The 25,361-nt window shown below is 44.6% G+C and overlaps 1 protein-coding gene, 1 non-coding gene and 1 pseudogene across 2 annotated transcripts; 1 reads left to right on the plus strand and 2 right to left on the minus strand.

The window, feature by feature from the left end:
• Window positions 1-2,257: 2,257 nt before the first annotated feature.
• Window positions 2,258-10,128, plus strand: LOC112898422 (nucleobase-ascorbate transporter 2-like). Its single transcript, XM_025966744.1, has 15 exons — window positions 2,258-2,365; window positions 2,449-2,702; window positions 6,277-6,387; window positions 6,474-6,571; window positions 7,057-7,233; window positions 7,313-7,413; window positions 7,829-7,904; window positions 8,162-8,406; window positions 8,495-8,591; window positions 8,694-8,780; window positions 8,889-8,947; window positions 9,102-9,193; window positions 9,272-9,349; window positions 9,468-9,628; window positions 9,735-10,128. The coding sequence occupies exons 2-15, from the start codon at window positions 2,561-2,563 to the stop codon at window positions 9,945-9,947; spliced, it is 1,737 nt and encodes a 578-aa protein (XP_025822529.1). The 5' UTR covers window positions 2,258-2,365; window positions 2,449-2,560; the 3' UTR covers window positions 9,948-10,128.
• A 1,975-nt stretch (window positions 10,129-12,103) lies between these two features.
• Window positions 12,104-12,189, minus strand: TRNAY-GUA. Its single transcript is given in 2 exon segments — window positions 12,104-12,139; window positions 12,153-12,189. It is a non-coding gene; the product is annotated as a tRNA-Tyr (tRNA).
• Window positions 12,190-13,217: 1,028 nt separating this feature from the next.
• On the minus strand, window positions 13,218-24,718 carry LOC112898211 (annotated as a pseudogene).
• Between the last annotated feature and the right edge of the window lie 643 nt (window positions 24,719-25,361).

Consider the following 25,361-nt stretch of genomic DNA (forward strand, 5'->3'; position numbering starts at 1 on the left):
GGGCGAACCGCGGCTGGGCAAGCACGCGGAGCCAGTGCTCGTCTGGTTCCTAGCGACGGTGGCGCTGCGCGAGAGACAAGGGCGAGCGATGTCTCGTGAGGAGGACAAGCGGCGGCGCTACCAACTAGCCGAGGGTAGGTGGAGGAGATGCGGCGGCCGCGACTTCGTGCACGCACACTGAACCTCAACAGGGTTCGGCCGTCCTAGGCCTGAGCAGGTCGAGTCGACCAGAGCTGGGTCGGGTCCGGCCTGTTAGAGATTGTCCCTCATTTTTTTCCAGAATTCACTTTCCAATTCAAAAACAAATCTAGAAATATCTAGAAAATACATTTTGAATCAAGAAATGTATCTAGAATCGTTCCGAAATTCTGAGAAAAATCTCATAAATATTTTGGAACATGAAGAGTCCAACTAAAATAATTGAAACTTGTGAAAAGAGATTTCTAGAAATTTCTGAAAATAAATTTGCGCTTAGAAAATTGAGAATAAATACCAGTAAAATTTGGAAAACTCTCGAGAAAATCTGAATGATAGATAAATATATTCAAAAAGATATTCACAACCTAAAATTAAAATTTTAGGGTATGACACGCATCCCTACACAACATCTCACCATCGTCTCCACTATGGCTAGCCTCCATAGCTGGCTGCAGTCCATGGCATGAGCATTATTTTTGTTGACTGGGAGTACAAAATTAGATTCCATCCCACCAGAAGACATCGTATTTTCATCTACCAACAATACGAAAACTAATTCCGTCTAATGAGCTAACAAAATAATGGGGAAAACTAACAATTTTGTTTACTAATTTAACGAAATAACTGATTTTATCTTGTGGGTACATGAAAATTGGCTTTTTGATTATTCGATATATGACATAGGTATATTTCAGCAATTTAATAAGTTTATGGTTTATTTATTTACTTACTGTATTAGTTAGTATTAAAAAAGTAAAAAAAATTGCAGCAACACGCCAATTCATCTTCTTCATGGCAACATATGACATGGTAACTATTAGCTAGCAACGTATAGCTACCGTCATCTTTATTGTCAATAGAATTATTCATCCCCTTTATTCCTAATCTGTCCTCTTTCTTTTGGGTTATGTGGCATACCATCTTGTCCTTGTCCTGTACAGTCATGATTAAAGTATTTTAAACATGATTCATAGTTCTATGAAGATGTTTTCTTATTATCCTGTTTAATATTTCAACATATTATTGCACAACTAGAATCCGAAATACGCTGTTTGGCTGTAAGTATTTCTCGATGTCATGATTTCCTTCCTCATTAAATTGATTGTCAACTGAATCTCTCGATTATGCTCATAGGGTTAGAGTTGTGTGCGCGTATATGTGAGTGTCTATGTAAGTCATGAAAGTCTACAAACAATAGTGCCACAATTCTTTTCATGTGTCATTCATTGGGATGGGAATGCACCCTTTCTTTGGTGGAAGATGGCCGTAATCTCTTGTGCAATAGATCACTCTCTTCCTTTTAAATTTGGAAAATTTTGGTTCAGAACATGCAGAATGATGCCGATTAGCTGGTAGACACTCTTCTGTTATAGAAATTTACTAAAAGATAGAGCATCAATTAAAATACTATTTTTAGACTGAGTAGGGAGAGAGAAAGATATGGAAATGGTGTTTTTACCCTAGCCCGACTCGTCAGATTCTTTCTTCCTTTGTACCAACGCTTAAAGAAAAAAGAAGAGAAGGGGAGAGAAGAAGAAAGGATCTGGCCGCCGGCACTAGAGGCAAAAACGACATTTCAGTGGTATATCAATTCAGCATTTCTCGCAACATTAAGCAAGGTATTTTTTATTTCTACGAAAACTTTTTGTCATGCATCGCATGACAAATACATGAGTTTAGGTGAAAAAATTGTTTATACCAAAAAGTATGAGCTATGCATTGCAATGCATCAAATCAACAATTTTTAAGCAGCACAATTGCAAGGCAAATTCTTATATCTACTAAAAATGTTTGCAACCCGTCACAATAAAACACTTGAGCTTAGGCGAAATTTTATTTATACTAAAAATTGTGAGTCACCCGTTGGAATGTGTAAATTAGATGGATAACTATTTCCTAGAAGTATACGAGGCAAAGTATTATTTCGTTTGAAAATGTTTGTCATACGTCGCATGAGACAATCGAGCGTTACTTTCTACTGGTATCCTATGCAACTTTCCCCTCTATTTAACAACATCTCCCGTAAGGAGAGCACACACCTCAACAGTAACCAAGAAGTTAACACTGGCTTCTCGGTGAGCAATCCTCAGTAACAAAATCCTTCTTGAGTTGATAGACTTCACTCGTCCTTGTGCTGCGCAGATTGGGATAGATCACCAGATACCAGGTAACTTTCTTCAATTCAACCAGGGTGCTATTCAGATCTGTGATAGACTGCCGCGTATGAATAAAGATTTGCTTTTTTTGCAGCTTCAATCCGGACTCTCCCAAAGTTCTTGAACCATCTCAATGGCATGGTTCCTTCATCCCCTCATCTTATTTGTTGTAAACTGGTGGTCAGACACCCCAGATCTACAACCATATGAGAATGATGAAGCATATTGCGAGGCTTGCTGCACTGGTTCAAGTTCTATTTTTGTTCCTGCTGGTAGTTGCCACATCATGCCTATCAACAGCCATGAGGATGATGCTGCTTTTTCCCTGCACCACTCGGAGGCACCAAGGTCAATCCATTGCCCCTTACCTGCATAATCATTAGTTTTCCAGTTAATAATATATTTTGTTTATAGATTTCTAAACTGTGATCTCTTCTATGTTCAGATTAGGATTGTGATAGAAACAATTTCCCCTCTTCTTAAAGCACAAAATAATAATTACATATTGGTTTGCTCATTTCTTTGCTAGACTCTCTTTGTGTATTTCCATGCAAGTTTCTTGTTAGTCTTCAAATTTTAGTACATGAATATCTACCTATAGCATTTATTAGACATTTATAAATTTAATCTATTACATTTGTTTATTTGTTACATTGATATCTACTTATTTATTTCTAGAATTATATGTGCATCTTCCATAGATCACCATATCAATTGAATATGTCAGAAAATGAAAAAGGGGTAACTCAACAAGAGCTTTTGAGATGTGCTACTGCAAAAACGACATACCTTGTAGATAGAAACATGCTCCTTAGTTTTTATGTTGTCCTCGCACTAGAAAGTATTATGCAGCAAAAGGGTATTTGGCCGAGAGAAAGTTAAAAAAAACAAAAGCCTAATTCGGTTGCAGAACCCATCCTTAACGATAGATAGATAGATGTTTTTTTTTCACAATATCACTATGAAACAATCTTAGATATGGAAAGCGGTCGTGTTAATGATATTAGTATACTAGCCCACTCGCGGTAGCACTATCTCGTTGTTGTCACAATGCCGAAAAATTTTAGTGATTGAAGGATGCTCCTTAACTGGTCTCATTGCCAAACAAACATAAAAGACAAAAACCTGGCGTTTAAACAATATGACTAATAGATGGGCCCACTAATGATAGCAGATAACTTACAGCTATCATATTGCCAAATAACCTTAAGGGTAGAAAGTTATTGTTTGATTGTCAGTGCCTTACTTGCACATTGACCTTAGAGATAGAAAGCTGGCGCAAATGTTACACTGCCAAATAATTTTAGAGATCTAAAGATATTGTAAATTATAGTAGTAGATGGGCTCAATCTCAGTAGAAAATAAGCCACTATTGTTACACTATCTAACGAATGTAGATACATAAACTTGTTAAACCTGTTGCTTCATTGTTACTACCAAATAGTCTTAAAGAGATAGAAAGCTGCTATGGTCCCACAAGCAGTTACACATAACTCGTTATCACACTACAAAACAGACTTAGAGATAGAAAGCTGCAACTTGATTGTTGTTGTTTTACTATCAATCTTAGATATAGAAAGTTTGAATATAAATGTTAATATTAAATGGGACCCACTTGCAGAGGCACACAACTCGTGTTTTCATATACTACCAAACAATCTTAGAGATAGAATCGATGCTTAATTATCATTGCTGCTACTAAACAATCTAGCTTAGAGATAGAAAGCCATGTGTAAATGTTACAAGTAGGTGAGCCCTTGTCTGATAGTGAAACAACAACAATCAAGTAGCAGCTTTCTATCTCTAGGTACCCAAATTCACTAAGGCACACAACTTTCTACAGCTGCACTATCGGACAATTTAGAGATATAATGTGTCCAAAGCATTGTCATTGCCTTACTACAAAACAATCTTCGAGATAGAAAGGTGGTGGATAAATGTTACTCGCAGATGGGTCCACATGCTATGACACAAAACTCACTGTTATCACACTACCAAATAATCTTAGAGATAGACAGATATTATATTTGATTGTCACTGCCACGCTGTAGGGAAATCTTAGAGATATAAATACATTGTAAAAATATTACTAGTAAATACCACCAATGCATAAAACTTACAGTTGTCATATTGCCAAAAAAAATCTAAGAGATAGAAAGTTGGTACCTAATTGTCACTGCCTTATTTGTACCAAACAATCTTTGAGGTAGAAAATTATTGTGTAGAAGTTATAGTAGGTGGGCCCCACTCACTATGGCCTAACTTACGATTGTTACCCTCATCGAACAATCTAAGAGCAACTCCAACGGACTCTGTATCCTTGATGAGTTAGTAAAAAAGAAACCTCACCAAAAACCGGATCCAACAGACTCTGTATTTTGCTCGCCTAGCTATCCTACTCGGTATTTTCTCACCCTCGCTAGGCAAAAAAATTGAGCCTGTCCCGTTCGCCATCTCCCTCTTCCCGCCTCCTGCGCAGGTCCCGCGGCCCGCTCCCCCACCGTTGTCGGCCCCGCCGTCGACCGCCATTGCCGCCCCTGCCGTCCCGCGCCAGCCCCGCCTTTCCGCCATCGTCGCGAGCCACTGGTCCCTCCCTCACGCCGGCGCCCCTCCCTCCCTTCATTGGCCGTCGCTGCCGCCGCCACTGGTCCTCCTCTGGCGAGGCTCGCCGCCGCCGCCGCTGCCGCCGCCCCTCCTCCTCCGACGAGGGCCACCACTGGTCTTCCTCCGGCGAGGCAGATGCGACTCGTGGACAGGGCAGGGGATGGAGGAGGATCACTGACATGTGGGGTCGGATCCGACGTGGATGTGATTCGAGTATGGAGAGTCAAGAGGTGGTTTCCCCACCTTTTGAGAAGCTTTTTATTTTTTTACCTAGTCTTTTACCTTTTCATTTAGCTAGGATTTTTACCTAGTTTGTTGGAGTTGCTTTAAAACATGAAAGCTACTGATTTGCAATGGCAGTGCCCAACTAACCTTAGAGATAGAAGGCCTCATAATACTCAATAGAGAATGGGCCTAGTTGCAGTGACACACCTTGTAGACAGACGCCGCAGTCTGTCCTGTTGGCAAGGAAAGTAACTGTCCAATTTATTCCTTACCTAGGCAGAGGAGAGAGACGCCAGTGCGTTAATACGAGAGAGAAAGGGAGCAGAGCTTGATCAGGTAGAGCGATGAAATGAAGTGCATGCAAACAACAAAACGATCTGTCTCTCTGTCTCTCTCTCTCTCTCTCTCTCTCTCTCACGCCCGTCTGATTCCTCTTTTGCCCCCAGCTTTCCTCTTCCTCGAGCAGCAGACGCTCCCTCCCCTAAACCCCTGTGCATAAGCTGTAAATCTTTGCAAAATTTTGACAGCACGAAAATTAGCTGTTTCCGTTACTCCAGCCCCCAGAGGCCTTTAAATCCAGCCCGGTCCAGGGTTGCTTCGAATCATTCGTGGATCTGAGGGCATTTCCCAGCATTCAGTAGCATTCTCAAAGGGGTTGCTGCTTGTGCGGATTTCTCAGGGCATTCTGCAGCATTTCTTAACGGCATTTGGTGAGCATTTTGTGCGGTTCTTTTGTCGGTTCCTTAGTTGGTTTTTCTGTTGCTAAGTTCCTCACCGTTGAGGGTTTAATGCCTGTTCTGTTTTGTTTAGACTCAATAAGTTTCTTGATCGTTCGTCAAAACATGTTTTTTGCAATTTTGATTCCATGTTTAGAGAGGGATTAGGATTGTTGTTGTACATCTGAAAGTTCGCGCAGCTTTGTGGAAAAAGAATGGGCCTTTATTTTTCTGGGGAATGAATTCCTGTGGCATCTGATGCTCCAGGGCCATAAAGTTCACTAAAGCTTGCAACTTTACTGCTGTCCTACCTCACTAAACTGCCCTATGGAATAAATCCTGAAGCTGTTTCCCTTTCGTCATCTTGGGCAAAGCAGGGGAAGAGCCTCCCATGGAGATGACTGACATGAAGCCAGAGGAGATGAGCCACCCTCCCATGGACCAGCTGATAGGAATGGAGTACTGCATAGACTCCAATCCATCCTGGGGTAAGTACTACTCAAGTGCCTAGGCTTGTACGATTCGTTCCTCTAGTTGTGTTGCACTAAATCTGTGTGTTTCTTGTATGGCGCAGGAGGGGCTATTGTGCTGGGCTTCCAACATTTCATCCTTTGCCTGGGGACGGCAGTGATGATCCCCACCATGCTGGTTCCGCTCATGGGAGGAAATGCCGTAAGAATCCTTTCACTGTTTAATTTCGTTGTTGTCTTTTGATGATGTATGCCTGATTGTCTTATGTCATTTGGTATTTATCTTGAAATAAAATGTTAGAATTCAATATTCAGATCTGATTCTAGATTGGCCATGTCAATTATAAGCACAGACACAGAGAGCTATTATTTGACAAGTCCAATCTAATAAGGTTACTGACTCATGTTACTTTTATTTGTTATGTAGTTTGGTGCTTGCCTGGTGAAATTTAATGTTACAGAACTAAGACCCCTGTTTTGCCCTTTTGTTTGAAACTAACGAAGAATTTGTCTCTTGTTCCGTTTAGCTTCTTTGGTGTTTAAAGATATATCAATCTTGTGCCATGAGAATGTGCTCACACTATTGCAGCACTTGTGTGTATCCAGGATTCATCGTTTTGGATTGTGATCCTTTTGTATCTACTGTTTCTATCACTGATTGGTACATGTTTGTTTGTTTGCTTGCAGCATGACAAGGCAATGGTGGTACAGACAGTGCTGCTTGTGACGGGGATAAATACAATGCTCCAAACTCTATTTGGAACTCGTCTACCCACCATCATCGGTGGGTCATATGCATTCGTAATCCCGGTCATATCAGTAATCAGTGACCCCTCACTGATCCGAATTGCTGATGACCATACAGTAAGCATGCAACTTTCAGCTAATCGGTATATTACAAGTCATCTCAATGCCACAACTAATATGTTTTCTCTTATTGCAGAGGTTCAAAATGACAATGAGAGCCATACAGGGGGCCCTGATAATATCCTCCTGCATTCAAATAATACTTGGCTACAGCCAGTTGTGGGGTGTATGCTCCAGGTACAGACAAGTCCCTCCAGTTCAAATTAATGTTTCATGTGATCCAATTATTCAAATAATTCCTTGCCCATGGCATTTAGTGTTTCTTAACTTGTATGGGCAAATGACCATTAAACTGAGCAGTGTTTTGGTCAATTAAGGGAGCTTTATAGCAGAATCCTTATTTTTTTGTATTTGCAACTTTTTGCATGACATGTGTTGACAATAGGGGCACATGATCAATCAGTAGGTTATATCCTGTTTGTTCTTTATACTAGCCCTGGGTCCTTCGGTGATCCACTATGCTTTCTTTGTTTGAGAAGTGGGCATCACTTTCAGAAAAAGGCCATATGGCAAAATAGTAATGGCCAAATGGCTGAAACCTTCAGATTGACGATAAGGATATTAAGATGTTGTTTTAGTGTCCATGTTGCAGGTTCTTCAGCCCACTTGGGATGGTTCCAGTGATTGCACTGGCGGGTTTCGGCCTTTTTGAGAGAGGATTCCCAGTGGTAAATGCTCTAACAAGTGAAATCTCTTGGTTGAGTTGTTATTTGCTATTCCTGATAAGGTTCTATGCTCGTTATCAATAATATGCTGCTTGTACTGTCAGAATATATGCTTCCTATACGGGAGCTTTCAAGAACTTCATTATAACCATTTGAATTCCATTAATATCTAGCATACTTGAGCATTTTAAATGTATTCTTTTATACTGTATCATCAGTTTCTCATCCCTGAAGCTAATCAATCGAGTTGATGTTCTTAGATTGGAAAGTGCGTGGAGATAGGTCTTCCGATGCTCGTCCTATTTGTGGCACTTTCCCAATATCTGAAGCATGTACAAGTGCGCCATTTTCCGATATTGGAGAGGTTCTCGGTGCTCATCTCCATTGCACTTGTCTGGGTATATGCCCACATCCTCACTGTGAGCGGGGCATACAAACACAGCTCACCACTCACCCAGGTCAACTGCCGCACTGACCGTGCCAATCTCATCACAACTGCGCCATGGTATGTAGATTATTGATGCATTGACCGGTGCTTTATTTTCCTCTCATTATTTCACACTTCAAATAACTTGATCGGAAATTTTCTTCAGGATCAGTATTCCATACCCACTGCAATGGGGTGCACCGACTTTCAGTGCAGATCATTCATTCGGTATGATGTCTGCTGTGCTGGTGTCCTTAATAGAGGTAAGGTTCCATTACAACCATGTGATTTATAGTAGCATTCACAATCCAGTTAGTTAACATTGTGATGATCTGATTTATCTGAGAATATTTTGAACATTGCAGTCTACTGGAGCATTTATGGCTGCTGCCCGATTGGCAAGTGCAACGCCGCCACCACCATTTGTCCTGAGCAGGGGCATTGGATGGCAGGTTAGTTCTTGTCATGCACTGTGCAACAATGAGAAAATTTTGTTAGTTCTCTATTGAGAAGATGATTATTGATTTCTCCTCTTTCTGCTGATATATGTGAAAAATCAGGGAATTGGTCTGCTATTTGACGGTCTATTTGGTACAGTGAGTGGCTCTACAGTCTCTGTGTAAGTGTGTTAGCTTATTTGTCACACCAAGTTTGTATTCAGATCCTTGTCAAGTGTCATGCCAGGCAGTGGGGGCCTCCCCCGCTGTACAGTTTAAAAAAAAAAAGGTGTCATGCCAGGCCTAACATAATGTATATTAATTGGCCGGAAACAGGGAGAATGTCGGTCTCCTGGGATCCACCAGGATTGGAAGCAGAAGAGTGATCCAGATCTCTGCTGGTTTCATGATTTTCTTCTCCATCCTAGGTAGAATTACTCTTTCAGTACAGTTCGTTATACTACACCAGTTTTCTCTCTGGTTCTGAACACTTTTCATAATTTCAGGGCGATTTGGGGCGCTCTTCGCATCGATTCCATTCACACTGTTTGCCGCCATATACTGCGTGTTGTTTGGCTATGTCGGTATGAACTTTCAGATGTCAGAAGAAAATATCCCTCTTCTGTTAATACTTTGTTATTGGGTTTGCTGCCTCACCAGATTTTTGCTCTCTAAGGCCTCTGTTTTGTCTGGTCTTTTCAGGAGCTGTGGGGCTCTCCTTTATGCAGTTCACCAACATGAACTCGATGCGCAACCTCTTCATCATCGGCATCTCACTCTTCCTTGGCATCTCCATCCCAGAGTACTTCTTCCGGTTTACAATAAGTGCTCAGCATAGCCCAGCACACACCAGGGCCGGATGGGTATGCAGCCCTTCTCTGCTCGCTGTAAATACCTTGTGTCAGCTGAAAATGATTGAGCATTGAATTCATTTCTCAACTGAACTAACCTGTTCTGTGCAATGTGCAGTTCAATGACCTCATCAACACCATCTTCTCCTCACCCCCGACTGTCGGATTCATCATCTCAGTGGTCCTGGACAACACGCTGGAGGTGAGAAATAGGGCAAAGGACCGTGGGATGCCTTGGTGGGCGAGGTTCAGGACATTCCGTGGCGACAGCCGGAATGAGGAGTTCTACAACCTGCCATTCAACCTCAACCGGTTCTTCCCACCATCATAAGCTGGGTGACTGGGCCAGCCGTAGGACTTTAGTAGAATAGAAGCCAACCGTTGAGTGATTTTAGCCAACAATATCATTGTAATTACGGTTTGGTTTCCATAGAGATTAGAGAGAGTTAGGACTAGTTGTAGAACTAGAGCAAAGAAATGCTGGGCATGATAAGAAAACTGTCGTCTTACCAGCATGAAAGCAAGGATTTGTTGGTTGTGCTGGGATGTTCGTGTTCCTGGGGCGGTTGTACATGCTTCAGTTGTTAGTTGGAGATGAGCAAGGAGAATGAATTATTTTGAGTACACTCTCCTGCTCTTGTGTGAACTTTGCTGTATTTGGTTATGAAAACTTCAAGAAAAAAAACAATGTTTACATGAAGAAAAAGAACCCATTCAGTATGTCCTTTTCTAGACAAAGCAAATGAATAACTCAGATGGACTCGTCCAGCAGCTCGATAACATGGAAACTAAGAGTCAGAATAACTCAGACGGGAACTAGTGTAGCAATTCGATTATGCAGTAGAAAACTCGGCGCGGCAACTCCTTGGAGTGGGCCAGTTTATTGTTTTTTTGATTTGTCTCTAACCCTTCTATCAATATACTTGATTTAAAGATGTACTAAGTTGTACATCGTGATTAACATTACTAATATTTACAACAAAAGGTTAGCTGCAGAGTAGTAGATAATCCATTTCTGATATGCGAGGGTATTGTGGGCTAAGTTATCAGTAGTTTTCTTTTTACAGCAAAAGCATAGTCAGAAGTTCAAATATTCCTTTAAATATCATTCCCAGGATGCTGGTGTTGACTTGATACCATTCTGTCGGCTATCCAGATTTAAGTGGTGTACCTAAATTTGGCAATATGTTTTTATGTGTACTGTTTTGCAGAAGTACTACTATTAGTGTAATCAAAACAAATGTGAGGTCCGAGCAACCGTACAACTAATTCTTAGACCTAATTGGATAGCTATTTGGTCTTGCACACAAGGGATTTCGCAAGAACGCTTAGGAGCGTGAGCATACTTCGAAGTGTACAGTTTTAGAAGTATAGTACAGTGTTGCATTTAAGTACTGTGGTAATATCGAATGTCATTTTAATTTAGAGATTGAAGAGATTGACATAATTGGTAAGTGAAAAATTATCTGAACTGGTAATTTCGAAGGTCATTTTAATTTAGCACGGCACGAAGGTCAACGCCAGTAGCAGCGGTTGCAGCCGAACGCAATGCACCGGTGAAGCCCCGACCCTCAAACCTGACTCCTCAAGTGCAGTTGACGGCCCTTACGTGCCTGGCTATTTCTTCCTCGGTTCTCCACCACAAGCAACACACTTTTCTGAAAGACCACAAGCAACGTACTCGCTACTATTTTGAAATATATGCGCCGAGCTACATCTCGAGCATCCTTATGCAAGCCATCTTCATGCACCGGAGCTGGAGCACGATCGCATAACGGATCCCGTCCTATGGCATCCCACCGTCGTAACACCAATGCCTACCCAAAACTGGGAGAGTTGTGATCCTGGAATCAACGAGTGCCCTGTTTGGGGGTACGTGCGCCAGGCATAAGTGACCCAGCTTACCTTGCTCGTGTTTTCCAGAAATGTCTCAGCGACGCGAGGTTCGTGGTGGGCCTCGGTGCTCCAGGTGGGCTGCTACGGATTTGCTTAATGGATCTTGCTACGTGCTAGACAAATCTGAGCCGTGCAAGAGAGATCCAAAGGCTAGCAATATGCATGTGACGTGGCCCAATGAGTGGAGAGAGCTTGGCTCAGGTTTCGTTATGAGGAGATAGAACAACATGTCACAGGTTAAAAACAATTAGAGGACAGTACAAACGAGAATTCACCCAGCTCTTTTACGTGTTGAAAGGTTATTAAATGCGTTAGTCAGCACTTAGCTGGCTAGTAAAATGCATATTACTCCCTTTTACAAATACAACTGTAACTTTTTTTATGAAAACAACTGTAAATTTTGACTTTGTTGTTTAACTTTTGACCATTGATTTTAGCGAATCTGATGATGGTGTTACATTCATCTTACGAAATTTGTTCTTGGCAAAGATTTTTACAACCATTTCTCATCTCACACCAAAGTCTTACAAACGCTCGACTGGAGATAACAGAAAAACAAAATTCGGAAAAAGAAGAACACAACGAAAAACATCCGACCTGCCGGATTCGAACCAGCGACCTAAGGATTTGTCTGCAAACACTACAGTCCTCCGCTCTACCAACTGAGCTAAGGTCGGTTTGTGCTCACTTGTCGACATCTCAACACACATTTATGACACGCTAGCCTCTTGTAAGAGTTACTTGCCACTCCATCGATACTAGTACAAGCTTCACTCCAATATGAAACACAGAAAAAAAAAAACCTTCGACTTACGTATTTCGTTGATTTTCCTTTACTTTATCTCTTTTTTGCGGCAAATTTCCTGTACTTTCTGACAGAACTCCTCGAAATTCCATTGCCGCCGTGTAAAATGTAGCTGACAGTTCATCTACTTCGCTTGTTAAGCTTTTCGGGAACATCAGTAAATACGGCTTCTGTTTCGTGTCCAGGCGTTGGGCAACCAGCCATGTGCGTATCGTACTGGAGGCGCACACGCAAAGACCAGCAGATCATCATGGAGGCTACAAAGTGAAACGCTGGAACAACTTTTACATCTACGGGAGAAATGGCCAGACAAAAAGTTCTGGTTCCCAAACTACCCTTCTCACCTGCACTCGAATGCAGGAAAAAGATCAGATAAAGCCATAAAGGAATAGGCATCCGCTCTTGTCTTTCGGATTTTACAATATTGTCCCCACAAGAGAATTCTACCCGGGGTTTCTTAGCGTTGACCATTTTCCATGAATTGATGGTGGGACAACCAGGCGATATGATTACATGGGCTTGAGATCTAGGAGAACAGATCCACGCCTGTCTATGCAAACCATTTACATTACAGAGGCAGAACTCAAGAATGTGCAGGAGTAAGAAAAACGATGTTACTACTTACTAGCATCTACCGTGCTGCTAGGAATCGTTCAGCACGTATCAGATTCTTCTGAAACGAATGCCATTTGCACAGATAAGATTCATGGATCCAATAGTGCTCGAGCCAACGATACTCTCGGGTTAGTATTTGGTCATCGCCTGTCGACACTATATTTTGTTCGGGAAATGCAATACTTGCTCTACCTGCTGTTCAATTTCGGAACCTTTCCGAGACATCTCCATGCAATGGAAAGTCAAGCACACTGATATTTGCAGAAGAATGGAGAGATCATCGATTCATTTGGAAGTTTGTTGGTGGCGCTTGGTCGACACAGAAGATAGCTTCTCCCCTGCTGAAAGAAAAGGCTTTTATCGCCATACTATTTGCCAGAGTAAATACCATAGATGGAAAGATATAGAAGAGAATGCATAATGCTTTCAGTAGCTTATATGTGCGCATTTACAGAATTTAATGAGCCGCACAGCAAGACTCACCTTTCACTCTGCCACAGTATGCAAGCATACAGAGATAGTCACGGAAAATTTTCAGTACACGCTTCTCTTGCTCAATGAAAATGTCGGGCAAGTTCTGTGTCGTGGTTGAGTGATTGCGTCTTCAGCTCTAGACAACTGGGAAACAGTGTCCAGCTCATCACACATCAGTACCTGGGATCCAGGAGACCCAGGCCTGTTGGTATTGTTCCATTCATAAGAACTGCTTTCTGGTAAACATTCATGTGTATCCGGTTCTTTCTGAACTGCTTCTCTGTCAGAGTTTGTGGAGGACAGGCAACTCTCTGCTCGGTCCAACTTTTTTGTGCTGGTGTTCTCCATAATACCTGAATCTGAAAAATTAGAGTTCCAAAGAAAATATATCATGATGAGATGTGTACAAGGTATATTATAATATGCACTCTAAAAAATTACCAACCAAATTACACTTATCAAAAATTTGCACCAAAGTTCAATATATGCAGATGCTCATCTCAAGAACAAGCACTTGGAGACTTTATGAGTTTATCAGTAACGAAGACTAAAGTTCAGATGATTAATGAAAGGTGAGTATCTTAACTTGTAAAATGATGGTCGCAATTACTCAGAAGTGGATAAACTGCAAGTCCTCAGACAACACTTGGAACTAAGAATAAGCCCAGCTGCGTTGGTTGGACTTGGTGTAATTGTGATGAGCACATGGAATCAATACAGTTGCAGTTAGTGTATGACAAAATAAATCCGAGTGCACAGCAAATGACTGACATGTAAGACATATTGGCAGCATGATAAAGAGAAAACGAAACAGATAAACGCAATCTCCTAAAAAAATATATGAATTTGTAGATGTTGATGTCGCATATGTAGTTCTAACTAGGATTTGAGGTGGCAAAAACAATTCCAATATCCAATTTGATTAGTATTTCACACAAAGAAGAAACATAGAAGGCATACAGAAAAAATGGCTTTGGAACTCTTAATTTTTTTAAGAAATATGATCCAATTGGTAAACCCTATGCCCCCTAATACCTAACCAACCTGTTCGGGCCCCTTGCACTGATTGGTCTAATACAGGAGACAGTAGAAAAAGATCGAGACACTGATTAAACACTGCATTGAGCCTTATCCTAGGTTTTCCTTTTTGAAGTCTTAAACAGAGGGAGGAATAGGTTACATTTTGAGCTTGATTTGGACCAATAGGTGTCTAATTAGTACAGTTTTACCCCCTGCTGCAGAATTTCAACAGGTGGAGCAACAAAGCATTCCCTCCCAACAATTGGTAATTGGCAAATCATCTAAACCAAAACCAAAAGTCCATATCAACAGGTAGCGAACATGATATGAGTTGGTAGTATTTTATCTTATAATTTATAAATCACATCTCAAGCAGTAGTTCAGTAGTATAGAGAAAACAATATCCAGAAATGCTTTGGCAGCTTGTCTTGATGCTAGAATCAAAAGTTTACAGAGTTCATTTACATCCTCCACCTGGACGATGTCTGCCAAAACTGACCTTCAGGAGTATAAGAAACACTTATTAGACAACAAAAAAGAAATAACCACAGAAGTGAAATCAACAATAAGCATGAGCTGAATGTCACCTGTAAGTAACTTCATGAGCTCCTAATTCAGAAAGGCCATTAGTATTTCTTTCTGAAACAAGACCCTTATCATCATCTACAGAAGTGGGCAAAGACATAAGTGTCTACAATGGGCCAAAAACGAGGAGATACATTAGCAACCGGAGTTTCATTTATCTTTGACATTTTGTTTATAAATTTAATAAGTATGATTAAGTAATTGAATTACTAATCAGTAATCAACCAATTGAATTACTAATCAGTAATCAACAACCCTCATATCCAAAGGGCACCACACCACCCCAAATCATGGGTATCCTTAAATTGTTTCAGAAGTCATATCATGAAGCAAAAAACATGACAACTTTCAAAATAGATAAGTATGTTTAAAAAGAATTACTTGTGAAGATCCATTGTTGCTAATGGGGTGAAGTATCCCTGATGCAGACATTGAGATAACAGAGTCATTTTTTGTTGTGTGAGGAAGGACTGAAGATGGGCCAAGAATTCCGCTTAAAGCATAGTTCTGCTTATTCTGCACAAAGACAGCATGCTTCCGGGCGATGCAGCGAATTGATTTTCCATCTTCAATACTTTCAGAATTCTTGCAGTCCATGCATGTGCAGTTATCTGAACAGAGAACATTGGATTGAAAGCACCCACAGTATTTCTTCAGACATTCTGATTTCCTGCAATTGCAGCCCCTTGTATGCTTACCCAAATGTGGGTCATCTGCCTCTTTTCCCTGGGTTGTAAAAGGAGAAAATTTCATACTTGGCATGATGGTATATAGTTAGTATGCAACTCAGTGTATGGATTGTTTCTCTGGTAACTTTCTTTGAGACAGGAACAGCCTATTTTTTTCATTCATTGAAAATATACCATAAGGAAGGCAAAAAAAAATTATGACCATTATAAGATATTGTTATGCAACTCAGCATCTATTTTGTGATCATCCACTATTCCACTTGGATAACTTCTGCCTGACTCAGCATCCACTTAGATAACTGCTACCTGACTTATGATCAACTATTATTTCATTAATACAAAGGATCATGTTAAATTATGTCTATATTATGAAAGCGTTGAATATGTATCAAAACTAGAAAGTCAGACAATGAAATCATGACCATAAAAAAATTCAGGATAGAAAATTTCAGATGCCAGACAATGATGGCCTTCATGCTTCTGTTTCTGCCTGAACAGAGACCTTGCGTAAGAGATAATGGAAACTAAAAAAAGGATTCAAGAAATCAGCATCAAGGTGTACTTGTGCCCATCACATGTGACACTTTCTCCAATGATATTAAACTCTCAACCCAAGAGATTACCTGCAGTTTTATTTACAAGTCTACCTCAACTTCTTCCTTTATTGTACTTCCTCCATTTAGAAACGGAAAATAACAAACAGCTATTATTTATAAATGATAAATATAGATGAATGACTAAGGTATTAAAGATCTAGAGACCCTGAAATAACCATAAGCGGCATAGTAAAACTATACACCATGCCATACCACAGAACTTTGCATTGCACATGACCTGCTCCCAGCTTTTGGCATAAAGGCCGCAGTTCTACGTTCTAGTACAGCATTGATTGCATCCTGTCTTGCTCTTGCATTCTCATGACTACCATTGTTATAACAGTTTGTGCAGTTGCAATCTTTGCAGTATCTTCCTGTTGCAAAACAGTCACAATACCTAGAGATGATTCAGTCAAAAGATCAATCAGTAGGATTATGACTATCAAAAAACCAGGTAAACGTAATGGAATGAAATGCTAAGGACTGTCAACTTCAAGATTATTGAGGGAGTACATCATTAATAGTAGCAACAGGTTCAAAAGCAGCAGCTCATCATTGTAAAAAAGGATACACTATGACTACGACTGCTAACTTCAAAACTATCGAGGGAGTTCATCATTAATAGAAGCAAAAACTAAGTAGAAGGGCCTTTAGTCTTAGATCAAGTAAAAATCTGTCACATACATGCCTCTTGAGAAAGGAGTATGCAATTATTTCTCTGCATTTCCTAAAGAAATGCCTTATCCTATTTGTTTTTCTAACTTTCAACTTTATTCAATATACTGTTATATCACCATTACTCAAGTGAATACATCCTGGTGAAACTAAAGAAATAAGGGAAGTGGAGACACAACATACGATGGAGGTACAACCATAGTGAGATTTTAGCATGCAAACAGTTTGGAGTAAGCTTACATGTTACATCTAAATAACTAGAAGAAACTTAAGAAGAGAGAACAAAAACCAAAATTTAACTGCAATGGCAAGACAATTCTTTTGCTGCAAATCTTTTGGATGAAAAATTGTTAGGACCTAGAACGGCATACAAAAAATTATTAGGGAACGTACAGCTTCAGACATTTTGAGTTCTTGCACTTGCAGTTTTTTATCCTTTCCGGTGCCTTATCTTTTGATCCAGACAATGTTTCAGTCCACGGATTTTGGGAATTCAGCATCCTGAAGAGAACAAAAATAATTCACCAGTAAAAATATATTGTCAAAAGATAGTTATGTGTTATTAAGCCTTTTGACAAACTATTTCAAGCTTCCAGGAAACTCTTTACTACTCCAACAAAAGAAGAGGAGATACAAGTACAATACACGTAGTTTTATGTAAATCATATCTTAATGTGTCCAGGTTTTCTCACTAAATTAAGATTTAGAGATTCGCATACACATTGGGGGTAAATAATCTGAAATCATATCAATTCTTTGGAAACTTTCCATCTCACTATATCCATAAGCCTTAAAGTTCTATACCTTTTTTTTTTCATAAGACTTCAAGCTTAATAATCACATGATGCAAAGAGATAAAACTCACATGTTAATAGAGGTTGCAGATGTTAGCGGCGTTACCAACATCTCTTGCTTCAGTTACTCTTGCTCCAGCACTACGGATGCCTGTTGCAACGGTTTACGCATCTGCAGCTTTGGTAACGGCTGACGCACCTGCAGCTTTGGTAACGGCTGACGCACTGGTAGCTTTGGCAGTGGCAACTTTACAACTGGCAAAGCTGGTGTCAGTACAGATGAAGTTTGCAGCACCCGCAGCTTCTTACTGGAGGGAGAGGAGGTGGTGGCATAGGGTGCTTCACAGCAGCTAGTGCAGGCCATATCACCGGAGACCACAGCAACAGCGGCGACTGCAGGCTCTGCAATGGGGGCTGAATGCGGGGTGAAAGCTTCTGTATATATATTCATTCGTGGAGTACAGAGGAGATTACATATAAATAGGCTGAGGAGCCAAGGGTCCACAGTGTGAACACAAAACTGAAGGGGTTCAAGCCTAATAACTATCAATAGTACTGCACAGGGCACTAGGCCGGTGCATTCATACTAGGGGAACACGAATACAGTCTAACATGCCCCCGTAGTCGAATCGTCTGGTGCCCGGACATTAAGACTGGAACGAAACTCCGAGAAGACTGAAGTGGGCAGTCCTTTGGTGAAGATGTCGGCGAACTGAGAGGTCGTTGGAACGTGAAGAACACGAACATCACCAAGAGCGACTCGCTCCCGAACAAAGTGGAGATCAATTTCCACGTGTTTAGTGCGTTGATGCTGCACAGGGTTTTTGGACATGTAGATGGCGCTGATATTGTCGCAATAGACGAGAGTTGTTTTGCGCAAGGGAGTGTGGAGCTCAGTCAACAACTGTCGTAACCAAGTGGCTTCAGCAACGGCATTGGCGACCGCCCTATATTCGGCTTCAGCGCTTGAACGGGAGACTGTGTTCTGGCGCTTGGAAGACCATGAGATGAGACTGTCACCAAGAAAGACAGCATAGCCAGATGTTGATTTGCGTGTGTCAGGGTAGCCAGCCCAATCTACATCAGAATAGACGACCAGTTCTTGCTGAGAAGACGGTCGAATAAGCAGGCCCATATGTAGTGTGCCACGAACATAGCGCAGGATGCGCTTTAAAGCTGCCAGGTGAGGTTCCCTTGGGTCATGCATATGGAGGCAGATCTGCTGAACTGCATAGGAGAGGTCCGGCCGAGTGAAGGTGAGGTACTGTAGAGCACCGGCAAGACTGCGGAAGTATGTCGGGTCAGCAATCGGATCACCGTCGGCAGGGAGCTTTGGATTCAGATCAACAGGGGTAGTGCAAGACTTGCAATCTGTCATCCCAGCACGGTCAAGTATTTCTAGCATATACTGACGTTGGGAAAGGAACAAACCAGAGGGCGTGTGCTGAACATGCATTCCAAGAAAGCGATGCAGCTGACCAAGATCTTTCAAAGAGAATTCATGTTGGAGTGCACTGATGATCCTCTGAAGCAGGCTCGAAGAAGATGCCGTGAGGACAATATCGTCAACATACAGCAAGAGGTAAACTGTATCGGCACCGAAGTGATAGATGAATAGCGAGGAGTCTGTCTTTGCCTCAATAAAACCAAGCTTCAGAAGAAAAGAAGCAAACCGGCTGTACCATGCGCGTGGGGCTTGCTTCAGTCCATAGAGAGACCGATTTAGACGACAGACAAAATCCGGGCAAGCTGAATCCGCAAAGCCAGCAGGTTGTGCACAATAGACAGTTTCAAACAGAGTACCTTGGAGGAAGGCGTTGTTCACATCCAGTTGATGAATGGGCCAAGAACGCGAGAGAGCCAAGGACAGCATAGTGCGGACGGTTGCGGGCTTCACAACGGGACTGAAAGTCTCAGCGAAGTCTATACCGGAGCGCTGGGTGAAGCCGCGAAGGACCCATCTTGCCTTGTAGCACTCAAGAGAGCCATCAGCCTTGAATTTGTGTTTGAAAACCCATTTGCCTGTCACCACATTGGCATGAGACGGCCGTGGAAGGAGATCCCAGGTGTTGTTGGCGAGGAGGGCGGAGTACTCGGCCTCCATTGCCGCGCGCCAGTTCGGGTCGGCGAGAGCAGCCCGGTAGGTGCGAGGGACCGGAGACAGCGATGCAGCCTGAAAGACGGTGGGCATGCGAATGCCGCTTGCCGCGAGTCCGCATGGCGTGCTAGTTGGCGACGGGCGGCACGGGTATGGCTCCTGCAGGGATGCTCGGAGAAGATGGCGATGTCGGATTCGAGCCTGGTGCCGGGGCAGCCCCGGACGTCGGCGGGACTGAAGCACCCGGAGATGGCGTGGCAGCCGAGCTCGACGCGGTCGGGGCGCCACGGGCCGCCACATCAGGTGGTGATGCAGTGGGGGCGCCGAGGGCCGCTTCGTCGGGGGCCGCTGCGGTTGAGCCGCCAGCAGGGGCGGCCTTGTCGCGACGGGTGTAGACGATGCCAAACCGTTGGCGCAGCGGCAGAGATGGCGTCGTCGCGGAGGAAGCCGGTGCCGTCGTGGGGGAAGGTGCCGCCGCGGGGAAGGGCGCCGCTGCAGGTGGCCGGTGTGAGCCGTCGGGGGGGGGGGGGGGGTTTATCCGCTGCGACATAGGCAGCGGCCCATCAGGGGAAGACGGCCCGCTAGGAGCCCACGAGGCCGCACGGGGCAGCGGTGGGTCAGGGGCCGGAAGTGGGCCTGAAGTCGAGGGCCCATGAGCCGGTGTGATGGGGGGACCTGCAGAAGGAGAACACAGTGATGGTGGAAAGGGGACTGTCACAGGGTTAGAAAAATCCTCCAAAAATTCAAAAGCCTCGTAAGGTGGTGGTGAGGGATCTTCGGCGAAGGGAAATGAGGTTTCATCAAAGACAACGTGGCGAGAGATGATGGTGCGATTTGTGTGGCGATCAAGACAAGCATAGCCCTTGTGGTGAGGGGAGTAGCCAAGAAACACACATAGGGTGGAGCGGGGAGCGAGTTTATGAGCGGGTGTAGCGGAGAGGTTGGGGTAACACTTACACCCGAAAACCCTTAGGTGCTCATAGGATGGTTGTACACCAAACAGTGCAAAGTGGGGAGTGGAGAAAGAGAGGGTTTTGGTGGGGAGAATGTTGAGGAGGTGTGTCGCCATGCCGAGGGCGGCGGCCCAATAGGAAGGTGGTACACTTGCGTGAAATAGCAGGGAGCGAACAACATTGTTGGTGGTGCGGATAATGCGTTCGGCTTTGCCATTCTGAGCGGAGGTGTATGGGCACGACATGCGAAAAAGAACTCCGTGGGACGCAAAGAATGAGCGAGCACTAAGATTGTCGAATTCGCGACCATTATCGCTTTGGAGTCCTTGAACAGGAACACCAAACTGGGTGTGTACATAAGCGAAAAAATTCGACAAGGTAGAAAAAGTGTCAGACTTGAGACGTAAAGGGAACGTCCATAGATAATGCGAATAATCATCAAGAATGACAAGATAGTATTTGTGACCAGAGACACTAGTGATAGGCGAGGTCCAAAGATCACAGTGTAATTATTGAAATATGTGACTAGCACAAGAGGAGGAAGCATGAAATGGAAGGCGAACATGTCGAGCAAGCTGGCAAGCATGGCAGAGACCATAGGTGTTGCTTGATGTGCACTTGATGGCAGCCGAGTGAGCGAGCTTGGAGAGTGCCTCATGACCGGGGTGTCCGAGCCGTTGATGCCAAAGCGCCGGGGAGGAAGATGCAAGAAGAGCAGAGGCCGAAGGTAGTAGAGGGTAGAGAGGCCCGGAACTGTTACACCTGGCGATCTCGCTCCGAGTGGGAAGATCCTTCACAGAACAGCCAAAAGGATCAAATTCCACACTACAATTATTGTCAATGGTAAACTGACGAATGGAAATGAGATTCTTAATAAGGTTTGGAGCAATAAGAACATTATTAAGATGGAGATTATGAGGGAGATGAGCAGTGCCAGTGGATGTGACAGGTACAAGGCTACCGTCACCGACGACAATGTTAGTGGGAGAGTAAATAGAGGTAGGGATAGTGGAAGAGAGAGTACCAGCATCGGAGGCAACATGGTTTGTGGCTCCAGTATCAAAATACCAGTCGTGCTGAGGAGGCTGTTGAAGATGGACCGTCTGAAATTGGGCCGCCAAAGCCTGCTGATCCCAGCCAGTGGTGTAGAGGCTGGCAGCAGGAGGGCCCATCGGTGGATTTGGGGCTGGGACACCCCACTGACCGGCCCACTGACTAGGTGGCCCAGCGATGAAGGCGTGAGGGGGCTGGGCCGGCCCAGCAGGTGACGGGCGGGGCGGACCGCGAGGCCCAGGCCACATATGAATGGAGCCTGTCCACGGTTTGTGATAGCTGGGCCAAAAGCCGCCAGCTCCTGGGCCTTGGCCGCCAGACACAGTCGAAGCAGGGGAGGCGGAGTTGCCTCCGCCGCCGGCGTTCCCGGCGCCGTAGCCGCCCCCAGAGTTGTTGCCGCCTGCGCCGCCGCCCCCGTGTTTCTTGCCGCCGCGCTTGCCGTGCTTAGAGGAGCCACCAGAAGAGAGTCCGGGGGTTCCTTGCTAGTGCTGCAGGGGGGCGCCGGGCAGGCGAGCCCCGTTGGAGGAGCCCTTGCCGCCACTGGAGCTGGAGAAGAGAGCGGTCGCGGGGGTAGTCTTGGCCATGGTCAGCTCCTCAATCTGAAGATCAGCTCGGACCTGCAGAAAGCTGGGCAGGGGGTTGGTGCGGCGAAGGTGAAGGCCGATGGCTTCGAACCGTTCGTTGAGGCCGCGGATGATGTTGAGGACGAGGGTGCGGTCGGAGACGGGTTCACCGAGGTCGCGGAGATCCTCCGCCTTGCGCTTGTAGAGCCGACAGTAGTCAGCGACGGAGAGGTCGCCTTGACAGAAGTTGCGAAAGTCGGCGTCGGCGTACAGGGCGCGCATCGCCTGATTCCCGAGAAATTGGGACTCAATGGCGAGCCAAATGCCCGGTGGCGCGGCGCTCGGAGACGGTGTCGGCGAGGTCATCAGAGATGGTGCCGAGAAGCCAAGTCTGCACGACGCAGTCCATCCGGACCCAGTCGGCGGAGGTGGGAACGGTGATGTCCGATAGGACATGGCGCTCCAGGGAGTACCGCCCAAGGGTGAGGAGAAAGGACTCGCGCCACCGGGCGTAGAAGGTGGACGCACCGTCGAGTTGAAGCGGGATGAGGGCGCGGATGTTCTGCACCGAGACCGCCTATGCGTGAAGGTTGAGAAGCGCAGTGGCCTCGTGCTGAGCAACAGCGTCGTAGAGGGGTTCGTTGTCGACGGTGGTGAAGGAGGCGTCGTTGTCATCGTCGTCGGGGGGAGGTGGGAGGTCGGCCGCAGCACGTTCCCGCGCGGCACGGCCAAGAGCGGCACGGAGACGAGCATCGGCCGCATCACGGTCTGCCTGCGCCACGGGCGAGTGCAGCGTCGCGGGCGGCCTGGCGGGCACGAGCATCCTTCGTGGAATCGGCGGGCGTCACCGGCCGGCCATCAGGATGAAAGGCGGCGGCGGCGGCCGCCGCCGAATCGTCGACATCGTCGCTGGCCATGAGCGGCGTCTGGATGACGCGCTGGAGCAGCGCCTAGGCGGCGCGCTTGGAGCGGCGCTTGTTGCGGAAGAAAACGGCCTGGGTGAGAACCTAGGCTCGGATACCATGAAATCTTCTGTATATATATTCATTCGTGGAGTACAGAGGAGATTACATAGAAATAGGCTGAGGAGCCAAGGGTCCACAGTGTGAACACAAAACTGAAGGGGTTCAAGCCTAATAACTATCAATAGTACTGCACAGGGCACTAGGCCGGTGCATTCATACTAGGGGAACACGAATACAGTCTAACAAGGGGAAGTGTTTCTGCTGTCCCAAGCGCCCGGGAGAGTGCTGCTGCTGTGGTAGCAATCTCTGGCTTGCCAGCATAGAAAGCAGAGGCAATGTCAAGATGGACAGAGCCCAGAGACAGCTGTGGTGGCTTGTCCATTCCCCTAAATCTTGATCCAATTTTCCTAGATTTGGACTATCATCTCCAGGATATCCTACAGCATGACAAAATGATATTCAATTTAACTAAAAACAAAGACAATTTCTATGTTACTTGCTCATTTGAGCTGTGCAAGCTTCTATGATGGACTCTGAGGTCAATCAGTATAACGAGGTCCAACAAATTACACCAAAAAAAACATTTAAGCTAGAAACCCAACCCAGAAATCAAATGATTTCAACCGAAAACACAACATGACTCCCTGATCATGGCAATCCATGAACCCACAATGTACAAATCCAACGAAATTTCGACATAAAAATACCGTAACCACAGAAAATACGAATCGCCACTGGGGCCTCAGCAAACCTAACAAAAAAAATCCCCCAAACCACAAGCTAACCAGAGGCCAGAGGATCACCTCAATCCCACCAAAACATTTGATCCAACCGCCAATGTACATCAATTCTCGCAACCCTAGTATCCTATAGTCCCAAAAACGCCAGCATTCCACTAGAGTTCCCCCCACAAATTCCCCATGGACAGCCAAACCGCCGTACGGAAATGCTCCCAGAACCTCACCCAAAAAAAAAACACAACCAAAAGGAAAAAGGGAAACGTGATCCTAAGAGCCAGGAACACGAAGCATCTTCCACCCCTCCGATCCCGAAGTCTCTACAAAGGGTCGCCCAAGGCCCAAACCAAGCGCGCGCCCGTGAATTAAACCTCCCGCAAACGCTACCCACCAGATCAAAAAAAAAACCGCGCAAGTAAAAGCTCGCAGTCGGCAGTCGCAGGGTATAGCCTCATCTGCGGAGCGCGCGGGTCGGGCCGACCGATCGCTCGATCTGGACTCGCTGGACGGCGGCGGAGGCGACGATGTGGAGGTCGTGGGGAATGGAGGAGAGCGACTGGGGTTTGCTCTAGATGACGGTTTGCATTCGGCTCCCGGTTTCGGGGGAGAAAGACGGGAGCGGGCGTATTTATATCTCCTGATGGGTGGGACATATACTTTTCTTTTTCAAATCGCGATTACCGTGGACGGTTAGATTCGAAGCGGAGCAGTAGATCGGACGGTGGGCTGGGCCAAGCGCAGGCTGGTGTGTTGTCAGAGGTGGGGTCAGGCGTGTTGGTCCCTGCTTGTCAGGCGCAGGCCAAGGGCGTGCTTGCGGCGCGAAATGGAAATGCGTTAACCGGGAGGCATATTAGGGCCTCTTTGCTTGATACTCCCTTCTTCGTTTTGTTTTTTCGATTCACCGTTTGCCGTAATTTCTTATCAAATTTGATTAAGATTAGTTATCAAATTATTTGCTACACTTGACTTGACTAGAAGAATTTTGCCACACCTTTTAGTCACCGACATGCGGGGCCGAGCTAATAGTAAAAGAGTTTTGTCACTGTTTGGGGCCAAACAGCTGCTTTGTAAAAAGGTTAATTGAAATTATCTTTTGGAAAAAGAAGATAATTGTTCACACGATATGTTAAAAAATGAATAAAAAAATTATGCATGAGGGAGGGAACGACACAACTTAGCGCCATGCCTCGCTTTCCCCCGTATCCATGCGCGCACGGGCGGACCTGG

This window comes from Panicum hallii, chromosome 6, assembly GCF_002211085.1.
Source record: "Panicum hallii strain FIL2 chromosome 6, PHallii_v3.1, whole genome shotgun sequence".
In the NCBI taxonomy this organism is placed as follows: domain Eukaryota; kingdom Viridiplantae; phylum Streptophyta; class Magnoliopsida; order Poales; family Poaceae; genus Panicum; species Panicum hallii.

Coding starts and splice junctions, on each gene's coding strand:
- LOC112898422 (XM_025966744.1), top strand. CDS start 2,561: ATGAGAATGATGAAGCATATTGCGAGGCTTGCTGCACTGGTTCAAGTT. Junction 6,572..7,056: donor CGCTCATGGGAGGAAATGCC/GTAAGAATCCTT, acceptor GTTTGCTTGCAG/CATGACAAGGCAATGGTGGT. Junction 7,905..8,161: donor TTGAGAGAGGATTCCCAGTG/GTAAATGCTCTA, acceptor TGATGTTCTTAG/ATTGGAAAGTGCGTGGAGAT.